A 25028-nucleotide genomic window follows, 5' to 3' on the forward strand; every position below is an offset into this window, starting at 1 on the left:
TAGCAAGCAAAAGTAAATAAAATAAAATAAATAGTCAGTGATAAATAGATAGAAAAATATCATCAAATCAGGGGCTTGCAAGCATCTGTCAGAAACCGACCAGGAAAGCCCAATTAAGGCAGCCAGATAGAGGGCCCAATCAAGGTAGAAGAGCAGAATGTCCTGGTGAGGCTTCCATGTAAAATGACAAATAGCACCACAGAGAGACAATGTTATCAAATTGGGTGCACACAATACCCAACAGAGACTGACTGGGGAAGTTGAGGCAGTCAACTGGAGTTCTCAGTGAAGCTTTCTCTTGGTAGATGAGCTCCTCATGGTTGAACTCCCAGATTCTTTTTCCCACTGGAGGCTCCCCCCACCCCCACCCCGAGACAGGGTTTCTCTGTGTAGTTTTGTTGCCTGGTCCTGGATCTAGCTCTGTAGGCCAGGCTGGTCTTGAACTCACAGAGATCCTCCTGGCTCTGCCTCCTGAGTGCTGGGGTTAAAGGCATGTGCCATTGCCGCCCAGCACTGGAGGCTCTTTTATTTCATGGGGTAAACAATTGCAACCTCTGTGGTTTGCCTTCTAACTGTATTCATGGCTGTGATGTTTTTACCCTTTGGGATAGTTTTGTTTTGTTTTGTTCCTTCCCTGTCATGGGGGGACAGGGCCCAGAGCATGCTCAGACAAGGATGACACTTTGAGACAAACATACTTGGGTCTGAAGTGACCCTGCTTCCAGAGCCAACCTCCCGGTGAACTAAATCAACACATGATAACTTACCCAACTCATGTATAATTTGACAAGGCAAAGTGCATTTCAAGATTTAAAAAAAAAAAAAAAAAAAAAAAAAAAAGGAGTAAGAGAATACAAGATCCCAGCTAAAGGAGGGCTTGTCACCTATGAAGCCAGGAACCACCATCATCCCGTCTGGTACACAGGTTCAGGGAAGGGAGGATAGACAACAGGCAGTTCTGGGTGCAGACAAGGACAGAAGCTAGATGCTGGGAGCTGATGATCAAATGGAGGAGAGAAGATGTGGGCAGAGCCCTCCTTTGAAAAGCATAGATTAGAAGAGGAGGTGAGGATGTGCTTAAAGAGGTTTCTGGTAAAGGGAAGATTGTCCCCCCTAAGATAGGAGAGACTTGAGCCTCTTTATGAGCTGAGAGATCAGGAAAGATGAAGATATACCAGAAATGGTCACAGCAGACAGAGGACAGGGCCGAGAGGAAGGCAGAAGGCCTGGGCCAGTGCTGTCCTTTGAACTCAGTCTTTGCCCTTCTAGTGTATCCTAGCTGCTAGGGATGGATTGCAGGGGCAAGGGGGATGACTGAGCAGATTAGCATACCTGCTGTTCTTCTGGTGGGATTCCTAGCACCCATGATAGGTGGCTCACAACCACCTATGACTCCAGCTCACAGCAACGACCCAACACTTCCTTCTGAGCTACGAGGGCACCTGCACTCATGTGTTCATAGGCGCACATTTTTAGAAGATGGATTGTGAGTTAATTTCTTGCTTTCTAGTCTCTTTTACTTTAACTTCTGTGGTGGTTAACTTTGCAGGTCAAGTTTACTTGAATAAAGGATAGCCAGAGAGTAGGTAAAACATTCTTTGTGAGTGAAATGAGGGTGAGGCTGCTTTCAGAGGAGACTGGCATTTGAATCAGCGACCTTCTTCCCTTCCTCCCGGCTCCCTGCCTCACTTCCTCTCTCCTTCCTGGAATTGAGCTGGGACATCCACGTTTTCTTCTTCTCCTGCCTTCAGACTCTGAAGCTCATCCTAGTATTCTTGCTGCCCCTCCCCCATCTGCTGCCTACCCCCATCATCTGCTCCCCACCCCCATCTGCTCCCCACCCCCACCTGTTATCTACATCCTCTCTGGCTCTCAGGCTTTCAAACTCAGACTAAATTCCACTAGTTTTCCTGTCTCTCCAACTAGCGGAAGATCGACAGATTGTAAGACTTCACAGCTTCCATAGTCACGGGAGCCAGTTCCCATAATAGATCCCTCTTCTATAGCTCCAGAAATCAGATTGGGTCTGATCCGCTAGAGAACTTTGTGTAATCCAACTTGACCTTAAAGTCAAGAACCGTGACTTTGTAAGTACAAAAGATGAAGAGACACCATGACCACAGCAACTCTTATAAGGGAAATACATTTAACTGGGGTGGCTTACAGTTCAGAGCTTTAGTCCATTATCATCATGGCAGGACATGGTGGCATGCAGGCAGACATGGTACTGCAGAAGGAGCTGAGAGTCCTACATCTTGATCTGAAGACAACAGAAAGTGAACTGAGACGCTGGGCAATATCTTGAGTATAAGAGATCTCAAATCCCACCCTCACAGTGACATACTTCTTCCAACAAGGCCTACTTCAACAAGGCCACACCTCCTAATAGTGTTATTCCCTATGAGCTTATTGGGGGCCAATTACATTCAAACTACCACAACTGCATAGGGAGTCAAAAGACCAGAATTCTCACTTGGATTTGTACTATGGGATTGTTCCAGACTGGCAGTTACCAAGTTCAGTGAATTGGTCAACTTAAGGTTCAGTTTTCTTGTAAGACGTCACAAGGCAGGAAGTTCAGAGTTGGTGCAGCTGCTCATGATGACTTCGTTGGCCCACTCCTCCATCCTTAGCAGAGAGCTTTAGATGTTCTGTTCATCACCACGTAGATTTAAGATGGATGTCTGGCCTCCAGGATCATATCCACATTCCATGGCCAAAGAAATAGTTAGGCATCCTGTATTTGGAAAGCAAAGCCTTCCTAATTGACCCAAGCCAAGTCCAGTTTGCCTCTCCTGGCCACTTTCAGCTACACGAGGGCTGCCACTCTAAACTGAAGGAGGTTGTCATTGCATCTGGCTTCTCTAGTTCTTGCCTTCCTCTAACAGTATCGGGGCTTCCATTGGGGATACACCTCCCCGCCCCCACCCCACCTCTGCCACATGGGTCTCAGAAGGAGAGTAAAGTAGACATCTTTCACTCAACATCCAAAGCCAAACACCTTCCCCAGATGATGGAGTGGATCCCAACATCAGCCAATCAGAGGGCCTCTCTCAGGATTTGCTCCCATGTGTGAATGCGACCAGGCCAGAAGAAGCATCTGGAGTTTTATCCTCTATCCTGGCTGCACATCCCAATTAGGCCTTTCCCACTTAGGGCTCATTTTCTAAAGGTTCATAATTCCAGCTTTTCAGAGCTGCTTCCTCCCACCTCTTTCTCAGTCCAGATTGCCAGTCTGCCTGTAACTTCTGAAGGGCCATCCCAATACAGAAGAGAGTATTTCTGCTGCATATAACACACAAGCAAAAATCCAACTGACACATGAATGCCATCCCTGGCCATCTGTGTGTGACCTTGAGAAAATCACCTTCTGTCATAGGGCAGTGGTGTTTATCTCCAAATGATGGGTTTGTCACAAAGTGTCTTCTTTTCTCAGTGATGACTGTGGTTTTGATCACTTACAGGTGACTGTTTTGGTACCAAGGGGGTCCAAAGGAACATCAAAGTCTGGATGCGGGTTTCAGCAGAGGCTCCATTAGGAAAGCTAATTCAGAAATGTGGTGCTGCTGAGACTGGAACAATTCTTTGGGACAGTTAAGTCTAGGGAGACCCTCTTGACTTTGAGTGGTACCAGAATCCAAGGCTTCCAGGGATAACCATGCACTAGTTGGTGTCTTCCTGCCTTACTTGCAACACAGTCGTTTTAGCTGTGTTTGGTTGAAGCGCCTGGATTACACCCATGAGGGAGCATGCGCTGTCCACGGGAGGGCTTCCTCCTCAGCTGACTTACGTTATAAAGCCTTAGAAAAGCTCAGCGTGGAAGGAGAGAGCTGCCTCTGTAAACTCAGAGTCTGCACCTTCAAGGAAAAATTATTTTGTTAGGACAGCAGAGCAGCCTCAGTCTGGCCTTACATTCTAGAAAAAAGCTCATTTCTCGGCTGCATTTAATAATCCATGAAACATTTCTATTAGCTTTGGTGTGAACTGTGCGATTGCTGGAGTAAAAACAAAGTGAGAAGCAGAAATACAAAATATGCAAAAAATAAAAAATAAAAATAAGTGAGATCCTAAATATTTGATCAAGGCCTCTATTTCCAGGTAACCAGTTCACCAACAGAAGCCACAGAATACCATGCTGAATTATTCAAATGGCTGGGGGAACCTTTTTATTTCTCTTTACCACCTTTAAATGAGTATGCAGCCTTCCAAGCTAACCTTTACTTAAATATTTAACACAGACACTGGGTCAAATATAAAATAGCAAAATTTCTCACTCAAAAACTCCAGCTGTAATTATGAATCAGACTGTAGAATGTAGCTCGGCCTCTTCGCCTTCCCTTTGTGCTCCAACAAATTCTTCTAGTGTGGGAAGAACCTGGTTCACATTAGTTGAAAGTCTGAATTTTAGAATGACTTTTATGTTTGTGCTTATCCACGATATAGTTTTTTAATTTCATTTACTCAGTTCAACTCATTCAGCCCTTCATTCGTTCAACACATACTTTTCGAATACTTGCTGGGTCCCAGGCACTGTCCTAGATGGTGAGAATACATCAGGAAGAGTCAGCTCCTCTTGACTGTGTACTAAAATGAGAGAGACAGATTAAAAGGGAGAAATGTACTCCAAGGGTGAGCAAAAAAAAAAAAATATTGTGAAAGAAATGGTGTATAGAAGTATTCCCTGTTTTGAGGGCAGCTTGGTTGAATGGAAAGCTAAGGAGTTGGGTGGTAACCTTGAGAATGTGAGGAGCATATCCCATCAGTGGGAGGAGCATATCCCAGCCGTGAGTGAGAAGTGCTGTGCTGGTGTGGACAGAGCCAGAGTGCCTGTTAATGTCACTCTTTACGACATGACTGACTACATGTCTGACACGGACAATTTAAGGGAGAAAAGATCTACTTTGGTCCATGGTTCGAAGGGTCAAGGCCAGTGAGTGTGTGTGGTGGGGGAGGCATGGTGGTCGAAGCAGATCATGGTGAGGACTTGTGGTGTGGCTTTGTTCATAGCTTGCCAGGTCAAGAAAACAGGGAGGCTCAGAAGCTGGTGACTATAGTAGTCAATGCCTGCCCCTCATGGTGTGTCCGTCAGCTAAACACCATGTTCTAAAATTTCCATAGCCTACCAAAAAGACACAAAGTAGGGATCAAGTACCCAAAACATAAGTGCATGGGGGACATTTAGCATTAATCCCCCCCCCCACACACACACACACAGCGTCCAAGGAAGAAGAGCAAAAACAAGGAGACTGAAGATTAGGAAGGGCCAATGTACATGGCAGAATTTATGAGTGCCTTGTGGCCCATGAGGAAGACTTGTGATTTTGGGCCTAATTGTGATGGAAACCAGTAAGGGCTTCTGTGTGGTGTGGACTGATTCAGGGTTTGAAAGGATCAGTCTCGCTCACAGAGAGGCTTTCTAGTGGAGGCCTGCTTCAATAGCCATAAAAGAAAGACTTGGCTTGAATGTCACCTGTCTGGTCTTTGGTTCTAAGACAGCACCCACCTTCTGAAGTACTTGCAGTGGTTGAAAAGGCTGCCATCTTTGGTCATTTTAAAAAGTCCACCAATCTCCTTTCACACATTCTATTTTTTATCTAACCAAAGCTTGCTCTTTCTGAATGAGGGCTTAGAAGACAAGTTAAGAAGGGCCTCATGCAAGTGCAGTGGTCCCACACACAGTTCTTCTGAGGATCAGTTCTTCAGAAGGTCCTCAGAACACAGCCTAAGACTGTCACTCTCAGCTAGTTATACAACGATGGCCACCCAAAGAACTCCGACAGAGGGACACAGCCTCAGAACCTTTGGGTGACAGAAGACAAGATTGGGGCAGAGTTATACAATTGTTATAACTGCTGTTCTCGTGTTGGTAACCAGAATTGTATGACTAGAAATCATTTCCAAACTGTCAGCTGGTTTCTGCTCCGTGGGGACCTGCCTCCTGCAGATTCCCTTGGGTGGGATAACCTAAGCCATGGTCTGCCTACTGCTTTCTAGAACGTTCCTTCAAGATGACACTCTAATTCTAATCACCTGTTACACAGGCGTGCTGGCCTTGCACTGCCTCCTCACTAAGCACTCCCTGCCTGCCCTCTATGCTATCCTTCTTAGTTGGATTCTTTCACCTCGTGAGTAAACCATGTTCACGCAGCTGCTCATACTGTGGTCTGCTTATGAGAGACTCAGACAGACACATCTTCTACATCAAATCCCTGCTCTCTCTGGGATTCAGTTCCTAGACATCTTCCTTTAGTGAATAGAGTGGTAGAGAAACTAAATTTGCCCATAAGCTCCCATTACACTTATGATCTAGTAGCCAGCTGTGACCATAGTCAAGGGACCCAGTTATTCCCCTTCAGAATGCCCAGACTGGATTTCTCAGGCCTGCCTGCCTCTCCCCAGTATGTTCGCTAAAGCCTGGCTGTTATGTGAGAGTCTTACCGTCTTCCAAAAGCACACACCACCACTTCTTGTCCATGAAGCCAGCGTCCTCCTCAGGCAGGCCCTCGTCTCCACTGGCACAGGGTAGAATGCCTGCTCAGCAGGAGTCTTCATTGTTCAAGCTTTCCTCTAGCTGGATCTGTTTAGTCTCTGCCTCCCCAGCTCCAGGTCCTGACTCAGAAAGACATGGCCCTTGATTAATTTATGGCAGGAACCAACCTGTAGTAGCATATGCTGCATAGAGTCACAAACATCTTTGTGATAAACTTGTAATAGAGCGCACCCGCTCTGCTGGCACACAGGCTTACCTCAGTAAGAGAATATCCAAAGGACACTGCACACTCAGCTATGATGCCCCTTAGCCATCCAAATCGAGTGTGTTACAAGAGAAGAAAACTGAAACCTCAGTAGGTAAAGCTGCTTGCTCAAGGTCACCTTCTAGAGACACATTGTACCCCAAGTCTTGAGATGAGACCTAGAGGGCATGGTGTCAACTACCCGATGGAGGTACCCTTTTTCTGGGTACTTAGTGGGGGCCACCTGTGTGCCCATCTACTGATTAAAGACAAAGGTGTGGCCCTTCCTAAGAGCCTGGGAGGATTGTCAGGGGCTGGGGACAGAAAGAGGGTCCAGAGCCAGCTTCATAAAGCACTCCTCACACCCAGGGGTTGATTTGTCACTGTGGTTAGGAAAAGGAGGATATTAAATGTTCAGCAGTCACAAAGCCTGACATCATCTGGATGGCATCATTTATTATATATTTTTTTTCACACTCTCCCTCCTTGAGGATTGACAGATGCCAGTGAGCTTGATCTTAAAGACTCCTCCCTCCAATATCCTTGTGAGTTTTGGGCAGGTATAGAGGGTGTTATGGGGAAGCTGAAAAGCTACACTGTATTAGCAAAGCAAATTAAGGTCCTAAATTATACAAAGACCTCAGGGAGTAAGACCTGATCTCTAAGGATTTGGTTGTAATTTCTTAGTATGAATGAATATACTCACTAGAAAGGCCCAATTGTATTTCTTTTCTAAAGTAGCTCTCATTTTCCCATCCCCCAAACTGTGTCAGCTTAAGGACCCCATCCCCCCAGCCTTCACCCTCACCAGGGCAGAGCTGGAGAATAGAGGTGTAAATGTGTCAGGAGGGACGCAAGGGCGCCGGAAGAGAGTAAATCCTCAACCAACACGGCAGAAAGTCAATAGATAAATCAAGAAATCGCTATGTAAGCTCTTTTTTTTCTTTTTCTTTTCTTTCTTTTTTTTTCTTTTTGCGACAAGAAGTGACCATCAAAAGAAAAGAAGGGACTGATGAAAAGGGGCTGTGGGTGGAGCCGAGCAAGAGGGGCCTGTTGCTTTCATTATAAGTAGTTATTTTACACTTTAAGAACTGTTCATACATGGCTTGATATATTTTTAATTCAGACGTTTCAAAAAGAAAGTAAAGGTATCTAAAAGAAATAAACGGAACACAAAACCGAAAAATAAAAACAAGCACGAAGCAGTAAGGCCAATGGTTGCAACCGACTGGATACCTGAAGAGCGGGGGCGGGGCACTGGGCGTGGCCTAGACCTGGGAGAGGGGCGGGGCTCCACTGGACCCGCCCTCGGGGAGGGGGCAAGGCTATCTACTCCCTCGGGCTCCGCCCACAGCGGGAGGCGGGGAGCTCAAGGTCAAGTTCACTCTAGGCCCCGCCCCCAGCCCGGGTCAAGGCGAGTAACCTGGTTCCCACCCTGTTAAGCAGCAGGTCCGCGGTCCCTGTTGGACCCCCGAGGTTCGGGTGCCGCTGTGGAGCCGAGCGACGCGCAGGTAAGCACAGCCAGCGGCCTTGGCTGCCTGCTTCTGCCCGCGTGAGTGCCCACGAGGCCCCGGATCCCGCGTTCCTCCCGGGCTCACGTGACACGCGACGGCGGCGGCGGCGGCGGCGGCGGCGACTCGGGCGCGCGCGCGCACAAGGGCGTCAGGTAGCTGCGGAGCGCAGCCCCAGGGTCACGTTTCCGACCCACAGGATCGGGCTGACACGGGTTCGGATCCCTACTGCAGCGTGTGGGACAGTCAGCTAAAAAATAAGCGTGTAACAATTACGTTGTGTTATGCGGTATTCGCCTTCCATGGGCCTAAGTACCGGGGTCCCAGGCATTGGTCATAACGTGGAGCGTGCCACCCCGAGGAGCTCAGACTAGTGGGGAGACCTACAGCAAAGATAAACCACACACGTTAAAGTATGAAAGTTCAAGTTAGTAGGAGATGTGGAAATGAAAAGCCAAGAGTGCTAGAGAGGTTTTATCAAGTTCCCCGCCTGCAAAACCTGTTGAATTAAAGCTGCCACTGAATTCCAGGGTGGAAAACGCAGGAACGCATTCTCGCAAGAGAAAAATGTGGGCTGGGGAGGAAGGGTCAATAGGAATGGCCTGCTGAGAGCTGGGGCCTGCAAGTTCTTGTGATGGTTTTTGTCAACTTAACATAAGCGAAACTCATCTGGAAAGAGGGAACCTCGATGGTAAAAATGCCCCCATCAGACTAACCTGGCGACCAGGGTGTGAGGGCGTTTACTTGTTTAAGATTGATGTGGGAAAGCCCAGCCCATTGTGGGCGGTTCCACCACGCCCCTTCTAACTTCCCCTACCTGTTAGGTGGTCCTGGGTTGTATAAGCTGAGCAAGCCCTGGAGAACAAGCCAGGAAGCTGCGGTCCTCCATGCCCTCTGCTTCAGCTCCTGCCTGGATTTCCATCATGAATGGACTGCAGTGTGGAAGTATAACCCACATAAAGGCTTCCCTCCGAGTTGCTTTGGTCATGGCGTTTGACACAGCGGTTCCTTAGCCTTGCCGCTGTTCTAAACTGGGATTTCCTGAATGGGTTTGTGGAATGCAGCCACCAGAGCTGTTAAGGACAGCAGCAGGTGGACCAGCGGGGAAGATGTCTTGCAAAGAGGGGAAGATGTCTTGCAAAGAGGCGAGGCTCCTCAGGACTGAACTTGGATGTCTGTCTCTGAGCAAGCATGCCCCCTCCCCCTTAGTCCGATTTCCTCTGACGTGTAAGTAAACTCACACAGCCTGTTCTCTAAGTTGAGGACTGGTTCAGTCCTTCTTTCTGAAACACTTGCCTCATGCCTTTTCCTTGGCTTAGGGCCAAGAAAAGCCAAAACGTAAGGGCTGCTCTTCTGGAACTGTGCAAGCTTGGCCATGTGGCCATGCTGACCCTGAGCCACGTGAGGAAAGCTGTCTTGTTTCTGTCTGGAACAGGTTTTCTGCAAGCTCTGCCTGGTCCTGCTAGCCCCAAGAGTCCCAGAATACATGCTCCCACTCTTTCCCAGGTGGCTCTCAGCTCTTGGTGTCGCTCTCTAAAATCAGCCAGAAGACTCCCCAGCAGCAGCATCTCTGCTGGTCTCTGGCTGAGGACCCCTCAGAAATTCAGACCAGTACAGGGAGCACTCTGCACTTCCAGAAACACCTGTCAGCCACTTGGTATTTACATATGTGTGTATTTATATTTCCTTTTTTTAGGTTATAATATAATTACATCATTTCCCCCTTCCTTTTTTCCCCCTCCAAACCCTCCCCTATACCTCTCCTTGCTGTCTTTCAAATTCATGGCCTCTCTCTTTATTAATTGTTCTTACATACATACATATATGTATGTATGTAACAACAATTAATCCATATAGTAATACATACACATATGTATGTAACAATTAATAAAGAAAGAGGCTTAGACTTGGTATATATATATATTTTTTAATTTATTTATTTTATTTTACAATATCATTTAGTTCTACATATCAGCCACAGGTTCCCCTATTCTCCCCCCTCCCACCCCCTCCCCTTACCCCCAGCCCACCCTGCATTCCCACCTCCTCCAGGGCAAATCCTCCCCCGAGGACTGCGATCAACCTGGTAGACTCAGTCCAGGCAGGTCCAGTCCCTTCCTCCTAGACTGAGCCAAGTGTCCCTGCATAAGCCCCAGGTTTCAAACAGCCAATTCATGCAATAAGCACAGGACTTGGTCCCCCTGCCTAGATGCCTCCCAAAATGATCAAGCCAATCAACTGTCTCACCTATTCAGAGGGCCTGATCCAGCTGGGGGCCCCTCAGCCTTTGGTTCATAGTTTATGTGTTTCCATTCAGTTGGCTATTTTTTTTTCAATAATTGAGTAAAACCGAAATTTATTATAAGCCACAGTCGTCCTAGGGACCTCCATGCTATATATATATAGCCTCCATGGTTCTATGGGTTGTGGTTTCATTGTTCTTTATTTTATATCTAGAATCCACTTATGAGTGAGTACATACCATGACTGTCTTTCTGGGTTTGGGTTACCTCACTCAGGATGATTTTTTTCTAGTTCCATCCATTTGCCTGCAAATTTCATGCTTTCATTGTTTTTCTCTGCTGAGTAGTGCTCCATTGTGTATATGTACCTCATTTTTTTCATCCATTATTCCGTTGATGAGCATCTAGGTTGTTTCCAGGTTCTGGCTATTACAAATAGTGCTGCTATGAACATAGCTGAGCATGTATCTTTATGGTATGAATCAGCATTCCTTGGGTATATGCCCAAGAATGGGATGGCTGGGTCTTGAGGTAGTTCGATTCCTAATTTTCTGGAAACCGCCATACTGATTTCCACAGTGGTTGTACGTTTACATTCCCACCAACAGTGGAGGAGTGTTCCCTTTGCTCCACATCCTCTCCAACATTGACTGTCATTGGTGTTTTTGATCGTAGCCATTCTGACAGGTGTAAGGTGGTATCTCAGAGTCGTTTTGATTTGCATTTCTCTGATGATTAAGGATGTTGAGCATTTCTTTAAATGTCTTTCAGCCATTTGTGATTCTTGTTTTGTGAATTCTCTGTTTAGCTCTTTAGCCCATTTTTTAATTGGACTGTTCAGTATTTTGATGTCTAGTTTCTTTAGTTCTTTATATACTGTGGAGATCAATCCTCTGTCAGATGTGGGGTTGGTGAAGATCTTTTCCCATTCTGTTGGCTGTCTTTTTGTCTTATTGACTGTGTCTTTTGCCCTGCAAAAGCTTCTCAATTTTGAGAGGTGCCATTTATTAATTGTTGTGCTCAGGGTCTGTGCTGTTGGTGTTTTATTTAGGAAATGGTCTCCGGTGCCAATGCGCTCAAGAGTACTTCCTACTTTCTTTTCTATTAAGTTTAGTGTAACTGGATTTATGTTCAGGTCTTTGATCCACTTGGACTTGAGTTTTGTGCATGGGGCTTGGTATATTTTATGCCTTGAATGATTCTGATGTCTTCTGTGGTCTTGTCCACACTATTGATAGAGACTTGGGATTTTCTCTAAGAGAACAGAATGGGGAGCACAGTTAAGGGAGGAGCCTGGCAGTATTGTAGGGCTGTGGTCAATAGAGGATTGTTAGTAGGGTGTTGGAGGGAGAGGAGAAAGAGCAGCTATGGTGCATCCCCTCTGTTCCCCTCACAAGCCATGGCAGTATGATGGCCAAGAGGGGAAGAGAGGCTTCAATGTGGTGGCCGTAGACCTCTGACTTGCCAGCTTTGCAACTGATCTGAAGAGGTCACTTGTCCTCTGCGTGGTGAGGGTTGTGCGGGCTCTTGGCATATAGTTCTGCTCTGAAGAACTACCCATCCCCTCCCCGTTCCTTCTCCAAATAAACTAAAACAAGGGTAATAGTGCCTGCTCTAGAGGCCACTGGGATCTTGAGTACCCAGAATACTTGGCATCGTATCCAGCATGTAGGAAGTTACTGTGCTACTGGTATTGCCCATTCCTTATCTTGGCAGACACTGGTGAAGTGGGGGAGGGAAGTGTGGTGTGGAGATGAGGAGCTGGGCAGGGTGATTAGTGGAGGGGAGTGAGTTATCTGTGGTAGTGGTTTCCCCAGAAAGCACCAGCTTCCAAATGAGAGGAATGTTTTACGTGATAGTAGACCTCTATCCAGCCCCACTTTCAAAAGGCCCAAGAGTCTGAGAAAACTTGGGCCAGAGAAAACAGAAAAAAAAAAAATGGAGAAGTTAGTCAAAGGGGCTAAAATTGCCCTTCAGGGCTTGTCTTTAACTCATGACCAGATGAGTCCCATGCAGGGGTGCTACTGTTGCCCTAAGTGACCTCTGTTATCTTTATGATTAATGAAGGTCACAGATAAGTGGCCCCAGTTCAGAATCAGGCCTGTCTGGTAGCAGAGGCCCTTTAGACAACCAGGCCATGTGTATGAAGTGCAATCAGCCTCATGTGTATTTTTCTTATTACTTGAAACACTTGACTATGGGCTTTTTTTCTTTTCTTTTTAAGATTATAATATAATTCCATCATCTCTCCCTTCCCTTCCCTCCCTCCAAGCCCTCCCATAGTCCCCTCCTTGCTCTTTTTCAAATTCATGGCCTCTTTTTTCATTAATTGCAGTTACATGCATATATGTATATACATATATATTCCTAAATATAACCTGCTCAGTCTGTATAATGTTACTCATAAAGGAAAAATAAAACCTGCAAAATCATTATTTATGTGCCTTTTGAGTGCAGGTGTTTTATCATCTAGATAAATCTTCCATGCATCTATGTTAAAGCACTTTGGGCTGTCAGAGCTCTTAAATAAAGTGCCTTGTCCTGACCAGTGTCTGTCTGTGATCATTTATCATTGCTCCGTAGTAAAGATGGACAGATCCCATTTCACAGGGCAGGCCTCGGGCCAGCAGCTCCTACCCCATATATTAGCCATGCAGCCCCTGAGTGGAATAGTGTTTAACAAGTCACAGTGGACTCCATCTTCCCTCCTAGGTGAGGATTTTTCTTTCTTTTTTCCTCTGTGGGGACTGCACCCATGATCTCATTCATCCTAGGCCAGGGCTCTTCCACTGAGCTGCATCTCCAGCCTCAGATCGCTAGGCATTCCATGTCTTGTGTGCATGTGGGAACACACTGTGAGGACATCTTAAGTTCTTTGGGGTGATGGGTTTGAGGGTAAATGTGCCCGGCTTGAAGGTGCTTGCATCTTCTGGAAGCCATAACTGTCTGATCTTGCCATCCAGGTGTGTCGTATCTGGGCCTGGCCTCTTGCTGAGGGAAGTCTATTCTGCTCTCTGCTGCCCTGCCTCTGGCCACAGCTCCCCCTGAAATCTTGATTCCTAGGCAGCTGTAGAGGCACAGCTGTGGCAGGTGAGCCTTCCTCAGTCATGTCTGTCTTCGTGGTAATGGACACATGTCTGCTGGCCCCAGGGCTGCCTCTGCTGGCTGGAGTTCTTCCACAGCGGTGGGACCAAATGTTCCCGGGTCCCAGCGCTGCACCCGGCCCGTTGTCCTGCCCTCCTCTATCCTTTCCTTACACTGAAGCCTCAGCCAGTGTCCTAGGGATTTGAGTGGGGACTCAGAAATGGTGCTCTTGACTCTCATGAAGCCTGAACACAGGAGTCAGGTTTAGTAAAGACGACACGGGCAGGTAAGCAGACACGCCGCAGCGAATCTTCAAGGTGGTTATCAGTGGAGCATGAGAGGCCCGGCGTCCCAGGACAGCATGTCAAAGTGGACCTGCAAACACTGTTGGTTGGAGGCTTATACTCACATCGTCACACACCTTTCAAGACTACTGCAGGACTTTTTTGTATAAATTCTGGTGAGCAGTGATTTATGAGCTTACTGAGAATGTATGTACGCTTTTAAAATGGTGGGCCTCCAGCTTCCAAGTAAAAGAATAGGTCTCATGTTCACTGCCGGTGTTTACCCAGTTCCTGGTCACATGTCGTCTCCTTATAAACCCCAGGTGTCATTACTCTCCATCTCAGGCTCCGTCAAGGCAGCAAATGGCACTGGCTCCCCTAAGGGCATATCTGGTGAGGTGGGTGCTGGAGCCCTCTTCCCTTTGAGGGACAGAATGCCCAGAGAGCTTTTTTTATCCTAGGCCCAGTCCTACCGGGCTAAAGGTCCACATAGATGTTAGCATATGGCGGCCAGTGGCCTGTCATCTCAGAGGAGGTAAGGGCAACAGTACCTGCTGCTGACCCCCAGGGTGGGCCTTGTCTGTCTGCACCTGTGTGAGCTGGCTAAGCTAGTGGTGTCAGGGTGAGCCTGGCCTTCCTAGAGTGGTCACTCGTAAGGGACAGCTTACTTCAACTGGTAAGCTGGGACGCAAATGCCTGTGGAATACATTATCTCTCTGTGCGTGAATGTTATTAGACTAACATAATTTGCTTGTCCAGGAATGTTGACAAGTGGAAACCGTATTTAAAGAGCTGAGCTTCTTGTTTCCCCAGAGCAAAGGACAGAGGCATGGGAGGCCCCTGGCACCTCCTGGTGGGGAGTATTTGACTGCCACCCAGGCCAGTGGGGAAGGGCTGGATTCCCAGGGCACAGTTTTAATAGGATTGTAATTGTGTGGCTCGTGGCCATAGAGCAAAGAAATAGCTCTAGCAATCTCCCTTCCATAAAGGCTGACATGCAGGAGGTATTTATGCCTCCTGAAAGTGCATGTTAAGTGGTAGATATTTATGAAAGGGGTGCCGAGGAGTAAATGTGTCCATCAGTCAACCTGGAACTCTTTAGAGCTCCTAAGATGCTTTTAAATTAGAGCCAATCTTCCCTGCCTTCCACCTCCATCAGCTCCCCCTACCCTGTTCCTCTTGTAAAAACCAGGTGCCAGGGCAGGCCCAGGCCAGCCAGGAGGTTGGAGCTCCCTTGCAGAAAGAGAGTGAGCGGGTGCATGGTGACTCTTCACCATCTCAGCGCTCTGGAGAGCGGCAAAGTGTGGGACAGGGCTGGCAAACAGGGTTCAGCCTGATTGTGTCCTGCCATAGCCGTCAGCACCCCGCCATCTGCACTCCACCGTCAGCCAGGGTGTCTGCTCCTGAGGGTGCAGAGGGAGGTGGGGGAAACACGTGAGGCAAACAGCCTCAGTGTGAGCTCAGTGAGGGGCAGGTGGGAGAGAGAGAGAGCGTCCTTGTTGTAACTGAAGAGAAGGCTGCACAAGGCTGGGAGTCTGTGAGCAGGTGATCATGAGCACCAAGTACCTGGTATGGAGGAGTCTAGCTAGAAATTATTATGGACTTCTCAGCGCTCATTTTAAAGATCAGAGGTAGGTGTTTGTCACAAGAAACCTATCCTTAGGAGCCAAGCCTGCTTAGCTTCTAATTCCCATCTGGCCTTTTTTATGAGACTATTATTGGCCGCTTTTTGTCTTACTGCTTTTTTGTGTGTGTGGGAGAAGAAGGATGCTAATGTCTGCTCCCTATTACTTGTTTTGTTAAGAATCTGAAGAGCTGTAGATGGTGGAAGGACAGGGGTTGTTATTGAAATGTGACTACCTCTCAGCTTCGTCTGGGATTCTACCTTAAGAAAACATCTGGAAAGTGGAAAGAGTACTGCATAATGATGCTCTGCCCATCATCACTTGTGACGGTGAAAACTTGGGCATGACCTGAATGAACTATATAGGGTGATAGTGAAATTACAGGATACCACACTGGTGGGACCGTATGCAGTGCCAAAGCATGAAGCTGAGCCCCCATCTGCAGAGAGAGCAGCAGAAGGCCATTAGGTTGCTCGTGTTCAGAAAAATAGTCTGCCAGGGTTTCCTATGGTAGCGTGTGAGCAGTGGGATAATGGATACTTCATTTCCGTGACTTCACATTTTCTGTGTTGCTGTATGAGTTCTGTTAGTTTCTTTTGCCTCACTATGACCACAAATTCTGACAACAACTTAAAGGAGGGAGAGTTTACTTTGGCTTTTGGTTTTGTGCGTCTCAGTCCATCATTGTGGGAAAGGTGGACCGAAAGGGCTCATGGCAGTGGGAGCATGCAGTAGTGGCTGTTCATGTGACAGCCAATCAGGAAAGAGAAACCACCAGAGTTCCTTCATGGTGGACCAATGAGCTGAGAGGGAAGGGAAGAAACCAGAGCCTGGGTGTAGCCTTCAGAGCTTTTCCCCTTTAACCTACTTTTGCCAGCTTGTTCCTACTTTTTCAAGGTTCCACCGCTTTCCAAAGTCCTGCTACTGGCTGGAAACCAAAGGAATGATGCTGTAGAGAGGAGTGCTCGCCCCTAAGAAGGCTGAAATGCAGCAGGACAAACTTGAAATACTGCATCTCCACATCTAGCATCTGGGGCATGTGGTAGCATCCTCTGAGCTCCAACATGCTTGTGCAGCCCCACCCTGATGGGCCCCACACCTACATGGCCTCTCTCTTGGGCTGACTCCAGTTGGTGTCTGCAACGTTTCCTCAACAGATGCCCTACATCCCTGGCACCTCTAAGATCCCTTGGGTTTCCCTAGAAACTTAGGCATTTCCTTCAAAGCATTCTACATCACATTATCGAGAGCCCCCCATAAGGAATCTGACCCCTCTTTATATAGCCTGACCCATTAGGCTTTTCTTAAAAATGGGAATGCAAGCCTACATGACTTTGTAACTTATATTCCACTTGCTTACAAAACTAAGACCATATGGACAATGCCAAATTCTGACATCAGCTGGGCCCCTTTGGACCGTGCAGTGGTCTCTGTGTCCTTCAGCTGCTGAGCCAGGAAAAGCACATCCCTAAGCATCTCTGAGTGAGCAGGGTACCCTGGAGGGTGCCTCTTACCAAAGGAAAGTTTTTGAGATTTCTGGAGTCTGTGATAGATGAGGGAGATGCCATTCTCAAGGCACATTTCCTGTGGTTCCAGTACAGAATACAAAGTGTTTGGCCTCTCTTGAATGGTGCTAATCTTTTAAACACTTCCAGCCTCATTGTCTGCAACTGTAAACATGCCCCTTTCCTAGCCAAACTGCAAGGTTTTCAAGTCCTTCTGCTCTACATTTTCATCTCAATTTTCATTGTAAATCTGGATATAAGTCAGCAATAACCATGCCAAATCCTAAATGCATCCTTTCTTGAAATTTCCCCTGTCAAATTAATCAGTCTATTACTTTTAAAACCTTGCTAGCAATCATTATTTTATGTGTATGGGTGTTTTGCTTGCATATATGTATGTGCAACACCCACATGCCTGGTTCCTGTGGAGGTCAGAAGAGGATGTCAGATCCCCTGGGGTTGGGTTGGAGTTACAGACAGTTGTGAGCTGCCATGTGGGTGCTGGGGCTCAACTCTAGGTCCTCTGCAAGAGCATACATCTCTCTCTCTCTCTCTCTCTCTCTCTCTCTCTCTCTCTCTCTCTCTCTCTCTCTTTCACACACACACACACACACACACACACACACACACACACACACACACACCACAGCAGCAGCAGCAGCCCTGGACCAGCCCTGTACAATTCTGTCTTATTGTGTGGGCTTTGATGCCTCAGGAACTGAATTCTGTGTTCTGCAGTCTTCCATGTATCCACATACCTTTGCTGCCTTTGTTGGCCATAGTCCAGTGCACAGCCAACCATATGTCCTGAGTGAAGTGCATTCAATCATGCAGATATTGGGGAGTTCTGATATGTCTTTTTTGAGACATGGATTTGAGTCCCAGTGGTTTGTTTGGGAGAGAGTCCAGGAAGTACTAGCATGAAGCAGGGGACTGAGTCACAGATGTGCTCTGTCGAGCAGGAGCCCAACCTGGACAACTAGAATTTAACCAGAGACTACAGATTATCTGTCCTGGAGTTGTCCTTTCAGGAAGACTGGGGTCTGAGCATACACACACCAGTCCTGTCAGTCACTGGTTGGGCATCATTTCTTAGGGGTGAGATAGTGGTGAGATTCTAGGCAACAGGCAAAGCACCTGGGCCAGGAGCTGTAGATCTTGGTGTTTGGAAGTCAAGCTGGCTTGCCCCAAAATGGCAAAGCCTGAAGCAAAGGATGTACCACAGGCAATGCCTGCTGTTGTGCTTTAGGCCAACAGCATCACCCATGTAAGGGGCTGAAGATAATCCAGTTCATCATTCCACACTAAGTCCCAGCCAGTCACACCAGGTTGAAGACCACATTAAGTAGCCAACATAAGAGGTATGAGAAAGACAACCTTAAGAAGAATATGATCTTCTAATACCAATACTCTTCAAATTGTTCCACAAAATAGAAACAAAAGGAACATTACCAAACACTGATATTACCCTGATACTCAAACCACACAAAGATGCAACCAAGAAAGAGAATTATAGACTAATCTCCCTCATGAACATTGATGCAAAAATACTCAATAAAATACTGGCAAACTGAATCCAAGAACACATCAAAAAAATTATCCACCATGACCAAGTAGGCTTTATCCCAGAGATGCAAGAATGGTTCAACATATGAAAATCTGTCAATGTTTTTGCAGATGATATGATAGTATACATAAGTGACCAAAAAAATTCTACCAGGGAGCTCATACACATTACTACCTTCAGTAATGTGTCAGGATACAAGATTAACTAAAAAAAAAATCAGTAGCTCTCCTATATACAAATGATAAATGGACTGAGAAAGAAATCAGAGAAATATCACCCTTTACAATAGCCACAAATAATATAAAATACCTTGGGGGTAGCTCTAATTAAGCAAGTGAAAGCCCTGTATGACAAGAAGTTTAAGTCTCTGAAGAAAGAAATTGAAGAAGATATCAGAAAATGGAAAGATCTCCCATGCTCATGGATAGGTAGGATTAACATAGTAAAAATGGCAAGCTTACCAAAAGCCATCTATAGACTCAATGCAATCCCCATCAAAATACCAACTCAATTCTTCACAGACCTGGAAAGAACAACTTCATATGGAAAAACAAAACAAAAAACCCAGGATAGCTAAAACAATCCTGTAAAATAAAGCAACCTCTGGAGACATCACCATCCCTGACCTCAAGCTCCACTATAGAGCTATAGTAATAAAAACAGCTTGGTATCGGCATAAAAACTGACATGTGGACCAATGGAATCAAATTGAAGACCCTGACATTAATCTATACACCTATGAACATAGGATTTTTGACAAAACTGTACAATGGAAAAAAGAAATCATCTTCAACAAATGGTGCTGGCATAACTGGATGTCAACATGTAGAAGATTTTAAATAGATCCATATCTATCTCCATGCACAAAACTCAAGTCCAAGAAGATCAAAGACTTCAACATAAATCCAGTTACACTGAACCTGATAGAAGAGAAAATAGGAAGTAGTCTTGAATGCATTGGTACAGGAGACCACTTTCTAAATATAACACCAGTAGCACAGACACTGAGAGCAGCAATTAATAAATGGAACCTCCTGAAACTGAAAATCTTCTGTAAGGCAAAGGACATAGTCAATAAGATAAAACTACAGCCTACAGAATGGGAAAAGATCTTCACCAACCCCAGAGACAGAGAGCTGATCTCCAAAATGTATAAAAATTCAAGCTGGGCGGTGGTGGCACATGCCTTTACTCCCAGCACTCAGGAGGCAGAGCCAGGCAGATCTCTATGAGTTAGAGACCAGCCTGGTCTACAGAGCAAGATCCAGGACAGGCACCAAAACTACGCAGAGAACCCCTGTCTCAAAAACAAACAAACAAAAAATCAAGAAACTAGACATCAAAACACTGAACAATCTAATTAAAAAATGGGCTACTGAGCTAAACAGAGAATTCTCAATAGAAGAATCTCAGATGGCCGAAAGACATTTAAGAAATGCTCAACACCCTTAGTCATCAGGGAAATGCAAATCAAAATGACTCTGACTCTGAGATACCATCTTATAACTGTCAGAATGGCTAGGATCAAAAATACTGATAACAGCTTGTGTTGGAGAGGATGTGGAGCAAGGGGAACACTCCACTATTGGTGGGAGTGTAAATTTGTACAGCCACTTTGGTATGGCAGTTTCTCAGAAAATTGGTAATCAATCTTCCTCAAGACCCAGCTATACCACTCTTGGGAATATACCCAAGGAATGCTCAATCAGACCACAAGGACACATGCTCAACTATGTTCATAGCAGCATTTTTTGTAATATCCAGAACCTGGAAATAACCTAGATGTCCCTCAACTGAAGAATGGATAAAGAAAATGTGGTACATATACACAGTGGAGTACTACTCAGTAAAAAACAATGACATCATGAAATTTTCACGCAAATGGATGGAACTAGAAAATATCATCCTGAGTGAGGTAACCCAGACTCAGAAGGATAAACTTGATATGTACTCATTCATAAGTAGATACTACATGTAAAGCAAAGGATAACTAGACTACAACCCACAGCTCCAGAGAAGCTAGCTAACAAGGAGGACCCTAAGAGGGATGCATGGATTGCTCTGGGAAGGGGAAATAGATGAGATTTCCATGAGTAAACTGGGGGTGAGGAGGGCAATGGAGGGTAGAGGATTTGGGATGAGAACATAAGGAAGGGATCAGGATGGTCGAGCTGGAACAGGGACAGAGTGGGAAAGCAATGAAAGAGATAGTGTGATAGAGAGAGACATCATGGGAATAGGGAGAAACTGAGTGCTAGGGAAGTTCCCAGGAATCCACAAGGATGACCCCAGCTTAGACTACTACCAGTAGTAGAGAGGGTACCTGAACTGGCTTACCCCAGTAGTCAGATTGGTGAATACCCTAACTGTCATCATAGAGCCTTCATCTAGTAACTGATGGAAGCAGATGCAGAGATCCACAGCCAAGCACCACAAGCGCTCCAGGAGTTCAGTCAAAGAGAGAGAAGAGGGATTCTATGATCATCAAGATCATGACAGGGAAACCTACAGAGACAACTGAACCAAACTAGTGGGAACTCATGAACTTTAGACCAACAGCAGTGAAGCCTCCACGGGGCTGGACTAGGCCCTCTGCATAAACGAGACAGTTGTGTAGCTTGATCTGTTTGATCCACCTGGCAGTAGGATCAGGATCCAACCCTGGTGCATGAGCTGGCTTTTTAGAGCCCATTACCTATGGTGGGACACCTCGCACAGCCTTGATGCAGGGGGAAGGGCTTGGACCTGCCTTTACTGAATGGACCAGGCTCTGCTGACTCCCCATGGGAGGCTTTCCATGGGAAGGAATAGGGATGGGTTGGAGTGGGGAGGCTAGAGGGGCAGGATGAGAGAAGAGAGGATTACATACCAACTCTGTGTTGGTATGTAAAATGAATAAAAAATTCCTTAGTAAAAAAATAATAATAAAACATAACTTTGAAAAAGAAAGGAATAAAAGTCAATGAAAAAGAAAAAGAAAAGAAGACTATGATCTTCTCCCGTGAATAGGGCTGGAGTTCCAATACTGACTTAAGAGGCAGAATGCTAGTGTTGTGCAGCTGTACAGTTTGAGACCCAACACTTCAAAAGCAGGCCTGATGGTGTAATCAGATTTATCTGTTTCGTGGCAGTGTTTTCCCATCTGTTGATTACTCCTGCTATTTCTCTAGTACATTGAGATGCATTCCAAAGAAAAATTCACTGGGAGGAAACATTTAACCTCATTTGTATCCACTCACGGTTAAATCTCCCATGCCATGTTTTACTGTTTACTGGATTTACTACACTGGTGCTGATGCCAGCGTGTCAGGGAATTTCTGTAGTTATGGCTTTTGGTGCCCTAATAAATGATTTGTAGTCGCTGCCTCTCCACTGAAACACTCCATCTCCAATTAAAGGTTTAGTCAGCTCTTTATGGCAAAATGGCTGTGCACAATTGAGGTGTGGGCTATGGTAGCGCTAACATTTTGACTTAGTCCACCAGGTAGTCGTGTGTCCTTAACCACCCCATCTGTTCCGTTTTCCTGAGCACAGAGGAGGAATATCAGTGGCAATTTGGGACATAATAAAGATCCTAGGAACACTACATATGCTTATTATAATTGAATCTAGTGGAATATTTATTACCACAACAAGGACCTTGCTCAGTGAGGCTAGTGGCTGAAGTTCATATGCTTTGGGTTATGAGTACTTTGGAATTTATAGAGGAAGGTTTCAAGATTCCGCTGTTGTAGAAAAATGTAGCCATTTCCCTTTAAATTGTGTTCTGGGTGCATTCCACAGAGACCAAGATGACAAATACTCTATTTCATGCCCTATTGCTACGCCCTGTGCCCGTGCAGACAGCACTGACTGATGCCAGGGCCCAAACCCTGCTCTGCAGAGGCCTCCAGCAGCCACTTAGTAAATCATAAGTGGCTCACAAGCTCCGGCCTGGGGATGCTTCCTCTCTCCTCTGTACCCATCCCGACTATTGGTTAAAATAGTTAGTACAGGACTGGCCTGGAAACATATATACAACTAGCATTATGCAGACCGAGCAGATTGTGCTTCTGTGCATGGGAAAGAGGCTATGAATTTGAAAAAGAGCAAAGAGGGTATGTGGGAGGGTTTGGAGGGGAAGAAAGAAGGGAAAATCATGTAATTATGTTTAAAAAATAAAATAATTTTAAAATAGTTACTGTACACACACATAATGTATATGTGATTATATATATATCTCTATAAAGTATAGGTGTGGCTGTGCTATGTGAGTATATATTTGTTTTCACCTTTCCCTTTGTGTCATGGAGATATTTATTCATTTACCATTGTTTGTATCCCTTCTTTTTTTCTTCTATCATGAATCTTTTTATTTTTCTCTCTTTGTTTCTTGTTTAACCAAAAGATTAAACAGACAACCCAATATTATGTGCTCTTGTCTCATGCAGATTAGTGTTGCTGGGAATGCACTGAGGTACTGAGTGTTCCGGTTCAGGGCGGTACATCTGCTGTGGGTCACTGGTGACCTCCATGTTGCTGGGTCTTACAGGCATTCCCCCATCTGTGTTTTCCAGCAGCATTTGGTCCCTTAAGCTAGTCTTGTCTCTGGAGCCGTTCCCATTCTCCCTGGCCGTTCCTTGTTTGCCTCCCCAGCCTGCTCCCTTCCCATTGGTGTTTTCAGTGGGGACATTCTCACGTCCCCCTCCTTATCCACTCCATCTGGGTGACTTCATCTACCACCTGGATATTAACAGTCATCTTTCCTGGAGTACCTTCTGCATCCTTATAGCCATCACATCTCCGCCTCCGAGTCTGAGCCTCTGTGTCCAGCAGCCTGTTGTGTGCTTCCCCTCAAGACACCCATGAACATGCACAGTCAGCGTGTTTTGTTTGTTCTAGTGCATTCCTTCCTCCTCGGGGCCAACCAAGCACCTGCCCACCAGGGTGTTTCTGCTACCACCAAGTGAGGTAGTCAGAGGTAGACTTGTTAGAAAGCTTCCGCCCTAGGAAATCAAGAGTAAGTCACAACTTAGAAATGAAAGCAAGCATTTTACTATTATGTCGCAGTCTAGGGAGGTGAGGTAGGTCGGGCTTGGTTAGGCAGTGTTTGCTCCAGGCCTCTCATTCAGTTACAATTAGGTAATGGCTGCCTGAGGCTAGAGCCACCTCAAAGGCTTTCTTACTTAGTGCCTCACAGATGACAGTGGCTTCCATATGGAACCTTGTGGTATGACCTGGTTTTCCCCACAGCATGCCAGCTGGGGTATGGGGACAAAGAAATCCCAAGAATTCCAGGTAGAATGGATCATCTTCTCCATCTGTCCTTGGAAATCTCATAGCATCACCTCTGCCATATTTACTGGCCTACCTGATTTCAAGAGCATAGACTATAGACCCATCCCTTAATGGGAAATGTGTCACCATTACATTGTAAGAAGTTTGTGCATGGGAAATGATGTCATTGGGATAGCAGAAAAATACATCTTGCCATATAGCCCCTTGCCTCCATAGCTAAGAAACACCAGAGAAGGTTTCTAGGTTGGTTTGTTTTTTGTTTGGTTGGTTTTTGTCACTGGCATACAGATGGGAGCTAGAGAGATGGCACAGTGGTTAAGAGTGCCTACTGTTCTTGCAGAGGACTTGAATTGGTTTCTATCACTCAGGTTGGACAGCCTACAACCACTTGTAACTCCAGATCCAGGGTATGTGATGCCCTCTTCTGGCACCTTCAGGCACCTACACACACACACACACACACACACACACACACACACACACACACACACACACACAAATAAATCTTTAGAAACAGAGAAACATACAAACAGATACAGTGAAAGTGTTTTCCAAGTGTTTCCTGCCTCTCCATAGACAATCGCTGTTTATTTTTATAATCTTTTGGAGTTTGTGTTCTCATATGTCACTTTGTAATTAAGCACTCGGCATCCCCGCCCCGTCTAACAGTATATCTGGGATGCCTTGTCTTATCAGTATGCAGAGGATCTCCCTCCCCATTGCCCCCTCTCAATTACAGGTGCACTCTATTCTCTAATGAATAGTATTCTGCCTTAGCTTATTTCATCAGTTTTCTGTGGATGGGTTCTCAGCTGCTTCCAGCCCTTCGTTATTGCAGACAACACTGCAGGGAATCACATATATATGCCCTCTCCCCTGAGGAAGAATAAATCCGGACGCTTCCCTCAAGGGCCCCTAGACATGGGCGTCTCTTCATGCCCCACCTTACATCTGATCCCATCACACATTCCTGTGATTATTAGTGACTTTTCTATTATCAGATACCCAAAAGGAAGCAACTTACAGGAGGAGGGTTTCCTGTGGCTTCCAGCTCAGGGTATGGTGGCAGGAGTGTGACGTGGCAGTCACAGTGCATCCCCGGAAGGAAGCAGGTGACTGCTTGTGTTCAGGTCACTTCATCCTTTTCACCCATCTGGTCTCCAGCCTGTGGGTAGGTCCTCCCTCCTCAGTTAAGCCT

At 46.0% G+C, this 25028-nt stretch overlaps 1 protein-coding gene and 1 long non-coding RNA gene across 5 annotated transcripts in view; one reads left to right on the forward strand and one right to left on the reverse strand.

Moving 5' to 3' along the window:
• Nucleotides 1–1872: 1872 nt before the first annotated feature.
• Nucleotides 1873–4612, reverse strand: LOC121830950 (uncharacterized). Its single transcript, XR_013052898.1, has 3 exons — nt 4503–4612; nt 3368–3857; nt 1873–2737 (listed from the first exon to the last, which is right to left on the reverse strand). It is a non-coding gene; the product is annotated as an uncharacterized LOC121830950 (long non-coding RNA).
• Nucleotides 4613–8047: 3435 nt separating this feature from the next.
• Nmnat3 (nicotinamide nucleotide adenylyltransferase 3) overlaps nt 8048–25028 on the forward strand; it is a 121881-nt gene continuing 104900 nt past the window's right edge. Inside the window, exon 1 of one of the 4 annotated variants that reach the window (XM_006975154.4) lies at nt 8048–8245. Coding sequence is in view for 2 of the 4 variants with exons in the window: in XM_076576880.1 (XP_076432995.1) it covers nt 9304–9472 (169 nt within the window). In the remaining 2 variants the exon portion in view is untranslated. Of the gene's footprint in view, nt 8246–8965; nt 9473–25028 lie in introns of those variants that run through there. The other 3 variants (XM_076576879.1, XM_076576880.1, XM_076576878.1) reach the window with 3 other exon arrangements.

The sequence above is a fragment of the Peromyscus maniculatus genome, chromosome 7 (assembly GCF_049852395.1).
Source record: "Peromyscus maniculatus bairdii isolate BWxNUB_F1_BW_parent chromosome 7, HU_Pman_BW_mat_3.1, whole genome shotgun sequence".
Taxonomy (NCBI): domain Eukaryota; kingdom Metazoa; phylum Chordata; class Mammalia; order Rodentia; family Cricetidae; genus Peromyscus; species Peromyscus maniculatus.